General features: G+C 34.4%; 1 protein-coding gene across 1 annotated transcript in view; it reads right to left on the bottom strand.

Annotated features, from left to right (window-relative positions):
* The window catches only part of Ankrd31 (ankyrin repeat domain 31), a 184291-nt gene extending 166497 nt beyond the window's left edge, over positions 1-17794 (bottom strand). Inside the window, 2 exon segments of the mRNA XM_077791084.1 lie at positions 3555-3628; positions 17691-17794. Coding sequence (XP_077647210.1) covers positions 3555-3628; positions 17691-17794 — 178 coding nt within the window.
* Positions 17795-18409: the final 615 nt, after the last annotated feature.

The raw sequence follows: 18409 nt of genomic DNA, 5'->3' as shown, positions 1-18409 counted from the left end.
TGAATACTGTAGCCGCCTACTCTGTATAGGATATTTTCCTTACCACGTACAAAAATGTACTAAAACCTAAAGATGATAAAATAATGTAGTGATGGCACAGAAATAGTCACATAGATCAGTGAAACAAAATGGAGTGGGAAATATATATGTGTATATATGACAATAATTTTATTTTAAACAGAACAAGATTGATTACTCAAAAAAATTATATTGGATTTCTTTAGCTATTCTGGGTCTCTTACTTTTCCAGATGAATGGAACCACCATTTGACCCAGCTATCCCTCTCCTCAGTCTATACCCAAAGGACTTAAAAACAGCAAACTACAGGGACACAGCCACAACAACATTTATAGCAGCACAATTCACAATAGCTAAACTCTGGATCCAACCTAGATGCCCTTCAATAGATGAATGGATAAAAAAAATGTGGCTTATATACACAATAGAATATTACTCAGCAATAAAAGAGAATAGAATCATGGCATTTGCAGGTAAATAGATAGAGTTTGTGAATATAATGCTAAGTGAAGTTAGCCAATACAAAAAAAAATGCCTAATGTTTTCTTTGATATAAGGAGGCTGATTCATAGTGGGATAGGGAGAGGGAGCATGGGAGGAATAGATGAACTCTAGATAGGGCAGAAGGGTTGGAGGGGAAGGGAGGGGGGCATGGGGTTAGAAATGATGGTAGAATGTGATGATCATTATTATCCAAAGTACATGTATGAAGACATGAATTGGTGTGAATATATTTTGTATACAACCAGAGATATGAAAAATCATGCTCTATATGTGTAATAAGAATTGTAATGCATTCCGCTGTCATATATAAATAAAAATTTAAAAAATAATATTGGATGTGTAACTATTAGAATAAAAAAATGTTTAAAATAATAATATTGAGGCAATTGGCCAACCATTTGAAAAAATAAAGTTAGATCCTTTTTATTTCCCCATATGCCAAAATAATCTAAAGACATTAAAGATATGAATGCAAAAGACATAAATAAATGGAAATAAAGATAGAATATATTTTACAGTTTTGAGGTAGGTAAAGTAATTCTATGTTTGGGGGGAAAAAAGAAACACTGACAGAAAAGACTGACAGATTATACCACAAAATATATCATGAACAACATTAAAAGGTAACCAAGAAACTGGGTAAAACTATAATACACATGGCACAAGTTTGTATCTTTTACACATAAAATGCTCTTATAAATTAAAATATTAGGAAACATATGCAAGCAATTCACATTCAAAAAAATAATTACCTGGCAAAAAGTGAATATGTCTTGTTGAATCTAGGGGATAAAAACCATCTTCTTAGGGGCAATATGTATCAACACCTGATATGTAAACCCCTTAACAGTAAATCAACTTCTATATTATTCTTCTAAGGTAATAATCAGAAAAGTAAGCTATGGTAGATGTACAAAGATATTTATATTTGTAATAATATTGAGAAACATCATAAACATGTTTATTTTAAATAAAATACATTCATATGATGGAATGATATGTAGCAATTTAAAAGGTTAGTAGGCTTGTTTGGTACCTCTTTCTCTGGCACTTGCCATATTCTACAAAATTCCCAAAGAGGAGTCAAGACTAAAAGCAATGATCATATTAAATTTGAAGGTGCTGAAGAAGGATGATCTTGTGGTAGGCTAAGGTACACTTAATAAATTCATGAAAGTCTACTGTGAACTGGGTTTGTCAATGAGATAAACTAGAATCCAACTTGACAATCAGTTGGTCAATAGAAGAGACACACCTGGTGCAAAGGAAGGATGAAGATTCAATTAATGTATTCCAGTAGCAGACAGGTGTCTTCTTAAAAGAAAACTTGCTACTTTCCTCCAAAATATTATTCTCATAGAGTATATTCTCAGTTGAAAACAATAATTTAGTTTCACTACAATCTTTACTACCAAAGTATAGTTTTCTCTTATTTCTTTATTTTCCCCTTCCCCAGTCCTTTACTGTGCATAAAGTAACAAAGCATGTGACCAAGAATATTGCCTTTTTTTAAAAAAACTAAATGGCCAATGTATGCTTTGATCAAAATTAAATGGAGATGGGGAAAAACATTCATTCTGTAAAAATAACAAACTGTCTTCATTAGTAGCATGCTTACTCAGCTTTTCTGTTTCACTAAGTTATTTTATTTTCACTATTGTAACTAAAAAGTACACAAAACATAAAATCCTTGCATATCTTGTTTGATTGGAAATATTTAATGGTTTTCACTTGTTGTTGTAAATCAATAACAATTTTATAACTTTTTTATATGTAGTTGTTATTTGTAGCACAATCTGTACTTAAGTAGGGAAAAATTACTTCAAAAAAAATAATGATAGGTAGTTTTCCCTTCATTCAAGCATTTCTTGTTTAAATGAACTTCTTACTTAAAATGAAAAATTAAAGTTAAAAAAAAATTACAAAAGATTGTGGTAGATCAATATAGACAAGGAAAGAACCACATGTAAAATGATAACAATTATGAAGATATTCATCTGGTATAAAAAACTCTAGAAGGATATACCAATACTAAACACTGGCAAAGAGAGCAGACTACAGAAGGAAGGAGTAAGGGATGAAAATAACCATGGTAAGTAGTTATTGTCCTTTTCAGTTTCTACATTATGTATTTCATAATTTAAAATTATTTTATATTATTAATAACTGACAAAAATAATAAATGTCAATTCATTTGGTAAAGGAAAGGGAAGGAAAGTGTGGTTGGAATATTCAAACAAATCTCTAACTCCTTTCTGGTAGCACTTTATAAATCGTAAGACGGCATTTTGAAGACCCATATTACACATTGTCTTTTCCAACTGCCAAGTAGAAAAAATACTTAAAGGAGAAACTGTGATCTTCCATTAGAAGATATGTACAGTAAAAAGACTCTGTGAACTACAAACAGTACACAAAAATTAAAAGACCTTCGTGGGTATTAAAAATTGTTTTACTCTGTTTTACACCAATTCCTAGACATCCTCCAAAATAAAAGGAAGGTTCACAGAAAAAATCCATACAAGGAAATAATCTACATCTAGTCAGCTACTGCAGAATTGATCTTGTAAGATGCAGTTTTCTAGAAATATTTAAATCAACCTAGAAGTGGGCACAGGAAGTACAGCTAACTGGTAAGTGAAACGTAATTTTTAAAAATAAACATATCAAGTATATGTGGTGTAATTTTAGTCTGTAAGAATAAGTGTAGTTATTAAGAAATATTATTTACTTTTACGAATAAGCTATAGGTTTAAGGTAGAGATTTTGGCAGTCAGGGGGAAACAAGCTATCAAGAGCGCTACTTTAATGTCTATGGATCATTCTAGGAGTCTTAAATATCTTCCAGAAGCTACAATTCCCATTTTTGTCCCTTCTATACCTTAACAGACCTTACAGCCTGTTACATATATTTATAAGAAACTAACTTTGCACAAAGTTAAGAATAGGACTAAATATAAAATTGTGGTAATGGAACAATAATAGTTGGGAAAATAATATGAGAATTCTTATTGAAAAGAATCATTCTCACCTTGGCACAATCCACTTATTCCAGGATGAACACTGAACTCAGATCTAAGAGATGTGTCTTGATCAAAGAATAACCTTTCGAATATCAAAAGAGAAAGCACATTATTATGTCTCTAAAAATAAAGACTAAGATTTTAACTATCATTTTTATTATACTTATGCTTGCTAAAATTCTTAGTTACACCACTTTTAACATTTTTATTTCAAAGTATTATTTCAGAAATGTCCACTTTAATTTTTGGATTTATTTCTCACTATGTTTGAGGTAGCATCAATGTGAGGAAAAGAGAGGACACACAGCCTTAGCCTTTGAGAAACTCTAAATCTAATGAGAGATGTACAATTTAAAAATAACAGTAATTCTCCCTGGTAAGTATGCTACTCAGCAGACATAAGTATTTATCTTTTCTACTGAAAAGGTAGGCAAAGAAAATTAGGTATGTGATGAATACCTATAGACTCAGTTACAAGGGAGCCTGAGGCAGGAGGATCACAAGTTTGAGCCTAGTGTGGGCAATATAATAGGATGCCATCCCAAAAAATATATATAAAAAAATAGGCAAAGGACTCGAAAAGATATTTCTGCAAAAATGAAGTACAAATGGTCAGTAAATACATAAAAAGATGCCCAATATCACTAATCATTAGGGAAATCAAAATCATGTGATATGCCACTTCACAATCCTTAGGACTGCTATTGTTAAAAAAAATTTTAAAGTACTGGTAAGGATGTGAAGAAACTGGAATGCATATGTGTTGCTGGTGGAAATGCAGAGTGGCATTACTATGAAAAACAGTATGGTGATTCTTAAACTTATTAAAAAGAACTGCCACTTGATTTAGCAATTCTGCTTCTGGGTACATATGAAAAAAAAAAAACTAAAAGCAGGGACTTGAACACATCGTTGTATAACTGTGTTCAGAGAAGCATGATTCATAAGAGCCAAAAGGAGGAAACAAACCAAATGTCCCTTAATGGATACATGGATAAATATGGCATAAACATACAATGGAATAGTACTCTGTTTTAAAAAGAAATGCAGATAGATATATGCTATAACATGAATGAATCTTGAAGACATTATGCTAAGTGAAATAATCCAGACTCAAAAAAGCAAATATTACATGATTCTACTCATATGAGGTACCTAGAGTAGTCAAATTTGTAGAGACAGACGGTAAAATAGTGGTTGGTATGGGTGGAAGGAGAGAAGAATGAGGAGTTATGATTTAACAGGTATATGATGTCACTACAGGATGATTAGGAAATAGTAATGGTTGAAGAACAATGTCAATGTACTTAAATAAACACTTTATTTAAGCTGTAGCTCAGTGGCAGAGCACTTTCCTAGCATGCACAGGGCACTGGGTTCAATCCTCAGCACTACATAAAAGTAAACAAATAAAATAAAGGCATTCTGTCCATCTACAACTACAAAAAAAATTTTTTTAATGGTAAATATGGTGCTAGGTACAGTGGTACCTATAATCCTAGCAGCTTGGTAGTCTGAGACAGGAGGATCACCAGTTCACAGCCAGCCTCAGCAATTAAGCAAGGCCCTAAGAAACTTAGTGAGATGTCTCTACATAAAATATACCAAAGGGCTGGGGATGTAGCTCAGTAGTTAAATGCCCCTGGGTTCAATCCCCAGTATGGCGGGGGGGGGGGGGGGGGGGAGGGGGGATAGATATGGTAAATTTTATGTAATGCATATTTTACTACAATAAAAATTTAAAAAAACAAAACAGTTTTCTAAAAAATTAATCATCTATGCTAAGGCATGCATGTGTGGTTTGGTACTAAGGGCTTTTGTTTACTTACTTGTTCATGTTCCTTTCTACTTTTTTAACTGAAAATTTCAAATACAAGTACTAACTCTGCCCCCTGCTGGTCTCCCAATAGATTTTTTTTGTCTTTTTGTTTTTTAAAGAATTTAACCTTTATTTGTTGTTTTAATGTGGTACTAAGGATCAAACCCAGGGCCTCACCTGTGCTAGGCAAGCATTCTACCACTGAGCCACAACCCAAGTCCCCCAATGGACTATTTTAAAGTGAACTCTAAACACAATAACCATTTCATATGAAAATATTTTGTATGTTAACTCTCAAATACAAAAACTTAATATAACAATAATCATGTCTTTGAAAATAACCATATCATTACACCTAAGAAGTCAATAATTCCTTAATGTTATTAAATTTAGGCTGTGGTAAGCAGATTATAAAATAGCTCCTGATATATACCCTATGTAATTTCTTCCCTTGAGTATAGGCTGGACCCAGTAATTCTTCTAATGAACAAAATACAGTAAATACAATAGAATGTTACTTCTGAGACTAGCTCACAAGAAGACATGGGCTTGAATCATGTTCTCCCTTTTGTACTCTCTCTTCTTCCCTCTGATGAAAGTCAGCATGTCATGCTGTGAACTATACTATGGAAAAGCCTACACAGTAAACTGAAAGTGGCCAAGAATCAAAGATGAAGCTGTGGCAAGGATGTGGGGAGGGGTACACATATACATTGCTGGTAGGACTACAAATTGGTGCAATCACTCTGAAAAGCAGGATGGAGATTCCTCAAAAAACTAGGAATGGAACCAATATTTGACCCAGCTATCCCACTTTTCAGTATATATCCAAAGGAGTTAAAATTAGCATACTACTGTCCTGTATATTTCCAGTAAAATGTTAATTAGACTTAAGCACACACCTGTAATCCTAGCAGCTCCAGAGGTACAGGCAGGAGAATCATGAGTTCAAAGCAAGCCTCAGCAATTTAGAGAGGCCCTAAACAACTTAGTGAGACCCTATCTCAAAATAAAAATATAAAAACTACAGAACACTAAAGAAAGAAATTGAAGAACTTAGAAGATGGAAAGATCTCCCATGTTCTTGGATAGACAAGAGTTAATATTGTCACAATGGCCATACTACCAAAAGCACTATGCAAATTTAATGCAATTCCTAAAATTTCAATGACATTCTTCATAGAAATAGAAAAAGCAGTCATGAAATTCATTTGGAAAAATAAGAGGCCCAGATTATTCAAAGCAATACTTAATGAGAAAAGCAAAGCAGGAGACCTCATAATACCAGACCTTAAATTATACTACAGAGCTATAGTAACAAAAACAGCATGATATTGGCACAAAAATAAGCAAGAAGACAATGGAACAGAATGGTAGAGACAGAGACAAACCCACAAAAATACAGTTATCCCATTCCTAGACAAAGGTGCCAAAAGCATACACTGGAGATATGGTATTGGGAAAACTCGAAATCCATATGTAGCAGAATGAAATTTAACCCCTATTTCTCATGCCACACAAAACTCAACTCAAAGTGGATCAAAGACGTACGCATTAGACCAGAAACCCTATACCAACTAGATGAAAAATGTAGATCCAATACATCATCATGTCAACTTAGGAAAAGAATTCCTCAACTAGACTCCTAAAGTGCAAGAAGTAAATTAAATATCAATAAGTGGAAGGCCATCAAATTAAAAAAGTTTCTTCACAACAAAGGGAATAATCAATAACATGAAGAGGAAGCCTACAGAATGAAAGAGAATTTTTGCCACCTACACCTCAGATAGAGCATAAATCTCCAGGATATATTAAGAGCTCAAAAAACTTAACACCAACAGAACAAACAACCCAATAAATGGGCAAAGGAACTGAACAGGCACTTCACAGAAGAAGAAATACAAGTGGTCAACAAATACATTAAAAAATGTTCAACATCTCTAGCAATTAGAGAAATGCAAATTAAAACTACACTAAGATTCCATCTCATTCCAATCAGAATGGCAACAATCAAGAACACAAGTAACAATAAATGTTGGCAAGGATATGGGGAGGGGTACACATATACATTTCTGGTAAGAGTACAAATTGGTGCAATCACTCTGAAACGCAATATGGAGATTCCTCAAAAAAACTAGAAATGGAACCAACATTTGACCCAGCTATCCCACTCCTCAGTATATATCCAAAGGAGTTAAAATTAGCATACTACAGTGACACAGCCACATCAATGTTTATAGCAGCTCAATTCACAAAAGCTATGACACCAACCTAAGTGCTCTTCAACAGATTAATGGATAAAGGAAACATGGTATACATACATAACATAATATTACATAGGAAAATGTTGAATTTTAGAATAAGTTGTAACACAGCAAAAGAAAACTAATAATAGTCATATTTTTCCAACTGTGTCTCTTCATAATCACTATGTCAATTCAGGATCAAAAAATATAAGTGTGGGCTGGGGATGTGGCTCAAGCAGTAACACACTCGCCTGGCATGCGCGGGGCGCTGGGTTCAATCCTCAGCCACACATAAAATAAAGATGTTGTGTCCACCAAAAACTGAAAAATAAATATTAAAAAAATTCTCCCTCTCTCTCTTTCTCTCTCTAAAATATGTGTGTGTATACCTTGATACACATTTACATTTAAATACTATGTCTTTTTACTTTCTTTTAAAATCTATCGATTGTCCTTTCTTCCCTGACCCATTGAAATTTATTTATTGAAAACACTGAGTTGTGTTTCCTATAGAGTATCCCACATTTTGGAATTGCTGATTTCATGTCATTTAACATGTTCTTCTGTCTCTGTATATTTCCAGTAAAATGTTAATTAGACTTAGAAGTCTGATCTAATTAAAGCTCACTTTTGGAGAACATGTAGGTAGTTAAAACAAGCAATAACAGAGTATGATTGATATTCTTTTTGTGATGTTAGTGCCCATTGATGACCACTGCCTACATCCACTCATTACTTCATAGGGAATAAATGGAATGGGGTATTTTAGTTTATCATTCTTTCTCAATTTATTATTAGAAGTAAATATATTAAAAATCTTTTGCTCATTAGTTTGTAATCTAGACACATTATCAGGGAACTAGGAAAGGTAAGGTAAATGCCAATTAACAGGGAACTAGGAAAGGTAAGATAAATGCCAACTTCTTTCTCTTTCTTGACTAGTTTTCAGAATAAAATAAAGCTTTTTAAAGACTATTTGGAACTTATAGATTTAAATCCACTGCTGTTATTATTCTTATCAAATTCTTCCATTTTTGCCTAGTAAAAACTTCTTCAAAGTGGCTCATGATGATCTTACTTGTTATGGGCTGAACTGTGTCCCCACAAATTTCTTATGTCGAAAACCTTAACCACTAATATGACTTTATTTAGAGATAAACATTTTAAAGAGGAAATCTAGATTACATGAGGTCACTAGGATCTCATTTAATAAGTCTAGGGGCCTTCTATGTAAGTACAACTGAGGAAAAGACCATGTGAAGATACAAGAAGAAAACACTGCTTGCAAGCCAAGTAGAGAGGCCTTAGGAGAAACCAACCCTGCTTGCACCTTGATCTTGGACCTCCAGCCTCCAGAACTGTGATTGAATTAATTTATTCATTTAAGCCACTAAGTCTGTAGAATTTTGTTAGGGTATCCCAAGCAAACTAATAACACCATTAGTTCTTACTATCTTCATGGCATAAGATATTCCAGGTTCATCTTAAACATCTCTTGCCTCAGACCTAAAACATCATTTCCAGTGAGACCTTTGCTTCTTTTAGGGGAAAGCCATATTTACAGTCCATAAACTAATAATTATCATTAATAATGTGATTACTTAAGAAAGTTATTTTGTGTTTCTCAGCACCAAGTGGACTTTCACAAAGATCCAAATGCAACTGGCAAAAGCAGGTTCCCTACTTTGCTTCAATGATAACTAAAAAGCTGCATTTTCTCCAAAATCTAGTAAATAGGAGCCACTTTGCCTGATTATACATATTCTGTATATATTTTCCTTATTACATAAGAAGCATCACTAAATTGGAGAAGTTTAAAATGTTTCAAGGTTTCATGCCCAGCACAGAGGTGCCTTTTTTTTTTAAATTATGTTGTACATGATAAAAGGGTTTGAAAAGAAATCCTTAGTAAATTACCATACCAAAAAATCTTTTTTCTTTTTTTCTCTTTTTTTAGTAAACTGCAAAGTTGCCCATAATATTTACCTGCTTTAATTTGTATTTTGTACTTTTTATAAAGGTTTATTGAATAATTTATTTGTTCCAATTAGTTATACATGACAGCAGAATGCATTTCGACACATCATATACAAATGGAGTGTAACTTCTCATTCTTCTGGTTGTACATGATGTAGATAATATTCTTGAAACCTAAGAATTAGATAATTGTTTTTATTTTTTTTAATATTTTTACCTTTATTTTTATTTACTTATTTTTATGTGGTGCTGAGGATTGAACCCAGTGCCTCACACATGCTAGGCAAGCACTCTATAGCTGAGCCACAACCTTTGCAGGAATCTTATTCATGTTTATGCATTATAATTATGTAAAACATTTACATGTTCAAAACACAAATGCATAAAACAAGACCTACACAGAAAGAAATTTCTAACTCTGTCCCCTCACCTACCAATTCTCTCCTTCCTGATTCTTTGGTTATAGGGTTAACTAAATCCCCAAACTTCCTAATAATACCAGCAAAATTAACAACAAAAAGAACTCCAGGGCCTGGATTGTGGCTCAGTGGTAGAGTGCTTGCCTAGCATGTGTGAGGCACTGGGTTTGATACCAGATATCACATAAAAAAAATAAAAATAAAAGTATTGTGTCCATCTACAACTAAAAAATAAAGTTAAAAAAAAAAAAGAACTCCAGCCCTTAACTTTTCTAATACATCCTCCAAGAAAGTAAATATAGGCACCTGCTGTAAGGAAAAAAAAAAAAAGCAACTTTCTTGGCTCAATTCTACTGGCCATTACTAATGATTAAAAATTCATTACTCAATCCATTACTGCAGTGCAGTTTTCAGGTAAAACATTAACTTTAATTTCCCTAAAAAGCAGAATTATTTTAACTCTTAAAATTTTTTTAGTTTTTTTTTTAACCTAAAAACTACACAAAGGGTCATGGAGGAATCTGGGGGAATAATGGAACTGTTCTTTAATTTGTTTGTGGTAGTAGTTACATAACTGAATGTGTTTGTCAAAACTCACAGAACATCAATGCTAAAAAAAAAAAAAAAAAAAAAAGTAAATTTACTGTATGGAAATTCCATCTTGAAAGGTGGAATATAAAGGCACATCAAAATATGCCACTTTATCCTAAAAATTACTTTAAGCTAAAGGCAATTAGAAAAACTGCAATGGAAGAAGGGCATTCTAATCTCCTCTTTTTCTTCCAGAATAGAGGAGATAATAACTTCTATGTAAAAGATGCCTTCCCTGTACAAGAAAAAAAACAACAACACTATTTTATAGGGAGTTAGTCTAGAAAATTCTGTACAAACAGACCTTAATTATTATCTCCCTTTAATCTGCATACATAATTACTTTTTTATAAGAGTCTTTGTTCAACTTAATACAAAAGCACATAGATTTTTGTCACTTCTTTGGTCTTTATTCCTTCACAAGAAATCCTATGTCATATGAAACTTACATTAAATTTATATTCTTTATTCCTATGCCAATTTAATCCTCAGACCTAGATGGGACCCTGAGAGGGGAGAGGTAAATTTTCTGCCCCTATTACAATCTTTTTTTTTTATTTTTTTTTTAGTTATACATGGACACGATATCTTTATTTTGTTTATTTATTTTTATGTGGTGCTGATGATAGAACCCAGTGCCTCACATGTGTGAGGCAGATGCTCTGCCACTGAGCCACAACCCCAGACCCCTATTATAATCTTAATGCAATAAAAAAGGAAAAAGATATCAGATATTAATAGTCAATATGTAAAACTTATAAATAAATATGATATTATACAATAAAATTACCAACAAGACTTTTTGTTGAACTATACAACTGATTCTGAAGTTCATATTATAAAGTAAATAAGTGTGGCTAGAAAAATAAGACTAAGGAAGGAACAACCTATATTATTTTCTGACATAAAATATTTTCAAAATGTAATACTGGCACATAAATTGACAGATCAATAAACAGAATAAGCTCCCTTGAAATACACTCATTATATATAGGGATTTAGTATATTAAAGAGGGGACATCTCGAATCAGTGAGAAAATGATGATTTTTTTCAAAAAATGATACTAGGAAAATAAATAAAATATCTAGAAAATAATTTAGTTGAATCCATACTTAACCCTCTACTTCAAAAAAATTCCATATGAATCAAAGATGTAAATGTTAAAAAATAAATCAAACAGTACTAGAAAAAAACAAGGAAGAATTCTTTTATAACTGCAGTGGGTGGAAGAAAGGCTTTTTTAATCATGAGACAAAACACAAAAAACTCAATTATCAAGATAATAAACACCCAATCTCTTTGACATAGTGCTTCTATTTTGAGAAAATAGTTTTACATGTGTTCTTAAACATATATGTACTTAGAAAATATCTCTGAAAGAATAACAAGAAATCAAACATATTGGTTGCCAATGTTTAAAAAAAATGGATGGCTCACTGAACAGAGATGAGGGAGACTTTTTATTCAGTCTTTCATTACAATCTTTTATACAGTTTTTAAATTTTGAGTCATGTAAATGTAGTATCTATTCAAAATTGTTGTAGCAAACATAGGCAATGAGGAGAAGCAGAAAAAGAAATCCCCTCTGTTTCTACCTATATTAAGATTTTGCTTTATTTTCTTCTAGCTTTCTTTCTATAGAGGTTTAAACTGTAAATTCTTTTATAAATATTGGATAAATCTGTACAAGGCTTTAGAAACTACATTTTTTTCCACCTAGGAATATATTCAAACATTCACAATACCATTCAAAATCTTTCCCAAACCATTAAATATTGATATCAGAAAGATATATCATAAATTTACTTAAGAATCATATGATCCTAAATAACTTACTTGTTTTTGAAATTTGCACTATTGCAAATAACTGAGATAATTTTCTAATATGTAAATTATTAATTATAATTTTTACTGCTTCTTTAAGGAATGATTTAAGACTATTTTTAATCCTAAAAGGAAAATGAAGATAGTGAGATCCAGAAAAATTATTCCTTCATGTTCAATCAACAAATAAGTGAAAACAGAACTTTAATTTCCTGAAGCTTAATTAAACCAAATATTAGTCAAGAACTAATATTCCAAAAGCCACAACTACTTAATTATGGATGTAGTATTTTAATAATAAAATATAACTTTAAAATTTTAAAAAAGAAATGCTGAGAACTTTTATTTAACTATTAAGACGAAAGGGAAATTTAGGGGTAAAATCTGAAAACCTGAAATACTTTTCACTGCTTTGTTAAAGCACAGTGAAGCTGTGATCCCAATGACTCAGGAGGCTGAGGCAGGAGAATTGTGAGTTTAAAGCCAGGTTTGCAACTTAGGCAGACCTGTTTCAAAATAAAATATAAAAAGGGGCTAGATATGTAACTCAGTTGTAAAGTGCCCCTGAGTTCAATCCCCAGTACCAAAAATGTACAATGACAATTTTCATGACAATTTTCATGACAATTAGGGTTTCAGTTTTATGTTATCAAAATTTTGACAACACAGAGTCCTAATGCCATACTGAGTCTGATTCACACACAAAAAAAATATTAAAATATCCATTTACAGTAACACCTCTAAAAATAGTAACCATTCTGCATTAATCAGTGCAATAGCCTCTATTTTGACATAGATCCTGCCCCAAATGGTTGTTTTCATTAGCTAATTTAATATGATTAATTTTGTTTCCTGTACTTTATATTCCGTTCCTAGCTTCCTCAATTAGGAGCATCTCCTTTTTAATAAGTATTTTATTTTGTATTAATGTTTTATTGTTTGTGTTTATTTTTATTTATTTCCCCCATATTTTTATTGGTACATTATAATTGTACATAATGGTGAGATTTGTTGTTACATATTATAACAAGTATTTTCAATCTAGGCAATTCATATGAATACATTACTAATCTATCTTGAAGGAACAGAATTAACACCTATCTTTCAGGTTCATAGGTAGCCTTTTACTATGTGCAATTATAATGTTCAGAGGACATGATTATGGAACTACCCCACTGTTACATAAATTCAAGTTCAGGTCACTGAACATAAACTCAAATTCATGTAACAATGAGGTAGTTCCATAATTCTGAATAGGATTAAATTGAGATATAACCTTAAGTACTGCCTCTTCTAATCCCAAAGGTCATGAAACTCTCCATTCTCACCAAAAACATCTTAGCAGCTACAGTTCTTCAGGAATACTGAACTATATGGAACCTTATAATGTTCTGCCTGTTGGAGATCCCTGCCCTACTAGGATCTATACTCCTCATTCCAATCAAAATTGGGAGCTCATACATGATAAACAGCCAAAATTAATCATACAGAAGTAAAGAAGATGAAGAAAAGGAAAACCAAAAAACTTGGCATTTGGCTCCAGTTCTTCTTAGACTTTGTTTCACTGAAAGAACACTAATTTTTAATATTGGTCTAGAAAGTTTGAAAGAATGTTCCTACCACATTGCAGATAAATATTTAAAAATGAATTGGGGGGCAGGGGGAGACTGGTGGGCCAAGATAGAGTGAGCCATCTATAGCCTATTTATCTAACTCATTACATCTAAAAACTCTAGAAAACTATTTTTTAAAAGGCTATCTGAGAACTCCAAAAAGTAAGCAATATCAGGTTAGACTGGAAACTGAAATTGAAATCTGAATAATCACCTGGAATATCCATTTATTATTAGAGTTACAGTTTATTATTTCTTTTGGTTTTGTTTGTTTAGGCTCTTTGGGTTTTGTTGTTGTTGTTGTTGTTCTTTTGTTTTGTTTTGTTTTAAAGTCTAATTTTGTTTTGCTTTGATTTAAAGTCTAATCCCAGAACTACACAGTGGACACAGCACCAAAAAAGAAAGAAAGAAAATCCCTATTTCCATCCAGAAGACAAAGGAAAAGAACTCCTGCATGCCAGAAAGTGTATAGGAAACCACTGGGTTTTCTTTTGTTTCTCTCTGATCTCCCAGCCCTGTCTCAAGGCCAGTCCCAGCCTCTGAGCTGTATCAATACCAACCATGCATCTGGGGCACTTAAATACTAAAGAAAAAGCTTTTTTCTAATAGAGGAACTGGGAAAGGGAGTCTGTGTAAGTTTGAGGAGTATGGGGGAAATCCCCCTCTTCTCTCTTAACTCTTTGCCCTAAAGCCTGCTCTAGCTATAGGAAATTGTTAAGAGAAACTTGTCTTTCTGGTCACATGAAACAGCAAGCAGGTATAGGGAGTGAAGCAGGTATAAGAATCCTGGAGAAGAGATAGGGAAAGGAGAGTCACCTGTACATGACCCAACATAAATTCCAGACATAGTTCTGAACTGTTCCATATGTGGAACAGACCTTAGGAAGCATAACTAAGACTTACAGAACTCAACTATGATATTAACTATTGTTCAACATCCAGATTACTTCCTTGATGGTACACACAGACAGACTCAAATAACACAGGAAAGACTAACGTAACCACCACACATACAGAAGGCAAAACAGAAGACAAAGTCTAAACTAGTAAACTAGGTTGACTGCCTATCAGAATAAATAAAAACCAACACTCTCTAAAGGATTTTAACAAGGTCAAGAGTCCACAACATAATATATTCAAAATATCCAGGATACAATCCAAAATTACTCAACATGAAAGAGATCCCATACCCCATAACTCTGGTGTTGAAAATATAAGTCAAAGAGTTTAAAGCAACTATCATAACCATCTTCTTTGAGATAAAAAGAACATTAATCAAATGGATGGGAAGATTGAAATTCTCAGGAGAGAAATATAAACCTTGAGAACCAAATGGAAAATTTTTAATTTTTTTTAGTTGTAGATGGACACAATATCTTTATCTATTTATTATTTATGTGGTGCTGAGGATGGAATCCAGTGTCTCACATGTACAAGGCAAGTGCTCTACCACTGAGATAGAATCCCAGCCTCAACCAAGTGGAAATTTTTTTTAAAAAATATTTATTTTTTAGTTTTAGGTGGACACAATATCTCTATTTTATTTTTATGTGGTGCTGAGGATTGAACCTAGTGCCTCACGCATGGTAGGCAAGTGCTCTACCTCTGAGCCACAACCCTAGACCCCAAGTGGAAATTTTAGAGGAAAAGTTTTGAGGGGCCTGTGGTTGTGGCCCAGTGGTAGATTGCATTAGAAATTATATGGTTCGAAAAACTGAGAGAAAATTTTTAAAAATTTTAAAAAATAAATAAATAGAGGCTCATGGATCTGGGAAGTAATATCACAAGATCTAATATCCACATCATTGAAGTACCAAAAGGAAAGGAGAAAGAGTGGTGTGAAAAAATATATTTGAAAGAATCATGACAGAAAACCTCCTAAAGTTGGTGAAAGATATTAATTTACAGACTGAAAAAGCTCAGTGAACTCCAAACAAGAAAAAAGAAAAGAAAAAGAAAACCATGCTCCATAATCAAACTGCTGAGCACCAAAGAAAAGAAAAAACCTTGCCTTTGTCTTCTGTTTTGCCTTTTGAGATCAGTAGAGGGTAGGAAGCAATTGGGATATATTCCATGCTTTTATAATTATGTCAAAATGGATCCTACTCTTATGAATAATTAAAAAGTACCAAGAAAAAAGAAAAAAAACTTTGAAGGCAGAGAAAAAAGTTACATACAAGAGAACAATAAATCAAATTGAGGGGGTGTAGTACAGCTTGACTAAGGGGGCAGCACACATTTTTTTTTACAGTAATGAAATTGTTCTGAATCTTGATTTGGGGGATGATTATGAGACTCCTTCATTTGATAAAATGTTCTCTATATTCCAACAAGAGCATAAACTACTATATATATATATATACATATAAAAGAACCAGAAACCTGGATATCACCCTTTACATTCTTCCCTTGCCCCTTTATATAATCAACCAGCATCTCCCACCAAATCTACTTCCTAAAGATTTCTCAAATTTGACCTTTTCCCTCCATTCCCACTGGTTCTTCCTAATTTAATCCCCATCATCTCATTCTACTTTGCTCCCAAAGCTTGCTTTGCAAAAGAAGATCCCTGCTTGAACAGTACCAGCTTTAAACTGGAAGCTTCTTAGAAATGCAGAAACTTGGACTTCACCGTAGAACTCCTGAACTGGAATCATGCACAATTTAGCAGAATTCCAGAGTGACTTAAAAGCAGATTAAAATTTGAAACCTCTAATTTGGGGCATACCAGAGTGAATGGAAATCTAATTATGATGAGCATTTTACTAGACTACACAGAGCACACATGAGGCCTTACATGGCTGCACCCTAGCTTCCTCTTTCATACTCTCCACATCATACTTTACAATTCTACAAGATTAACCCCTTGTACGTTCCAAAACACATACCACAACGCTATGCCCCTCTAAACCTTTACCCCTTTTGATCCTTGGCCAAGAATTCAACCTCTTCCTCATCTGGCTAATTCCTAAAACACCTTCAAGCTTTTATTCATAAACCAACCCTAACAAACTCTACCCTGAGGTTGAGTCTCTCTGGGCTCCTAAACTATCTTGGAAATACCTCCATCCCTAGTTTTCCTGTGGAATGTTGAAATTATCTGCCTAAGTGTTTTTCCTGGTCTTAAGTTTTCTCAAAAGCAAGCAGCCTCATCCTTTTGAGTCTTCCTATGTGGAGCACAGAGAAGATGTTTAAGAAAAGCTTTGATGAACTGAAATTCCAACTTTTTTGTCCTTCTACAACATCCGTTCAGTTGGGTCGGGACCAGTTTCTCTATCACACAGTCTTTTCCTGAGAGAAATGCTGTTCATTAGCTTGACGCAAAACTCATTTGAGGATTTCCATCCCAAGACTGTTGTGCCTGTGCAAAAGTAAATACAGCCCCAGTCTAAGAGGTAATAATTTTTTGGTAAATGCCATGAGGCCATATACTGTAAACGGTATTTTGTCGCTAACAGGCGAGTGAAGGGCCCATGGTTGTTGCTTACTTAAGAATTCTCAGCTCAGGCGTGGCTGCCCCCTCCCCCAAGGCTCTAACCTGCCCACGAGCCCTCAGCTTGCGACCCACGACTTCACTCCACCCCGAGACCCTCAAACAGCGCGTGGGCCCTCAGTGGCACGAGGGTTTGAAGCTGCAGGCCTAACTGTGGTCACCTTCTCCAGGGCAGCTCGTCGTCCTCCAAGTCGCTCTCTGTCACCGACCCCTCAATCACAGTTTCATCACTATCCGAATCTAAGCTCTGGGCGCCTTCCTCCATCTTCTCTTTGAAGGCGGGATCTTTTCTACCCTCCTTCTCTAGTTTCCCCTTTTCAGCAAGCAAAAGGACGCTTTGCGGGCCAGGGGAAATTGTGAGTTTAAAATAATAATGGTAAAATTCTTGACAAGAGACGGGCCTCGCTGGGCAGCTCAGGACGCCCAGGGCTCTGCGAGCTGCGCGCGGTCACCGACGGGCAGGCTCTCCAGCTCCGTCGTCTCACCCGCGCCGCCAGCAGGGGGCAGCCGCGAGCCACACGTCGGAGTCGCACGCCGCGCCTCGCACCGCACCGCCCCGCCCCTCGGCTCCGACGGCCGGAAGTGGCCTTTGGCGCTCGCGCGCATGCTCTTTAGTATCGGTGCTAGCTTGGAAGTTGTTCTCCCGCTCTTTTGGCTGGGTGACAAGGCAACTGGGCTTACTGCTGCAGGGGCCAAAAGGGAACAGTGCTGCCCACCCCAGGGCGAACCCGCCGCATGTCACCTACAATGTACCTGGTGCGTGTGATTCTAATCCGAAAGGGCTGTCAGCTTCTGCATGCCCCAGCCAGTCGGGACTCTCAGTACTGCATTTTAAAGCCAGAAAGTGGTCTTAGACCCAAAGAATGGTTATGCAGCCCAC

The sequence above is a fragment of the Urocitellus parryii genome, chromosome 1 (assembly GCF_045843805.1).
Source record: "Urocitellus parryii isolate mUroPar1 chromosome 1, mUroPar1.hap1, whole genome shotgun sequence".
In the NCBI taxonomy this organism is placed as follows: domain Eukaryota; kingdom Metazoa; phylum Chordata; class Mammalia; order Rodentia; family Sciuridae; genus Urocitellus; species Urocitellus parryii.
Note: the sequence above shows the minus strand (reverse complement) of the source record. Positions and strands in the feature narration are given on the sequence as shown.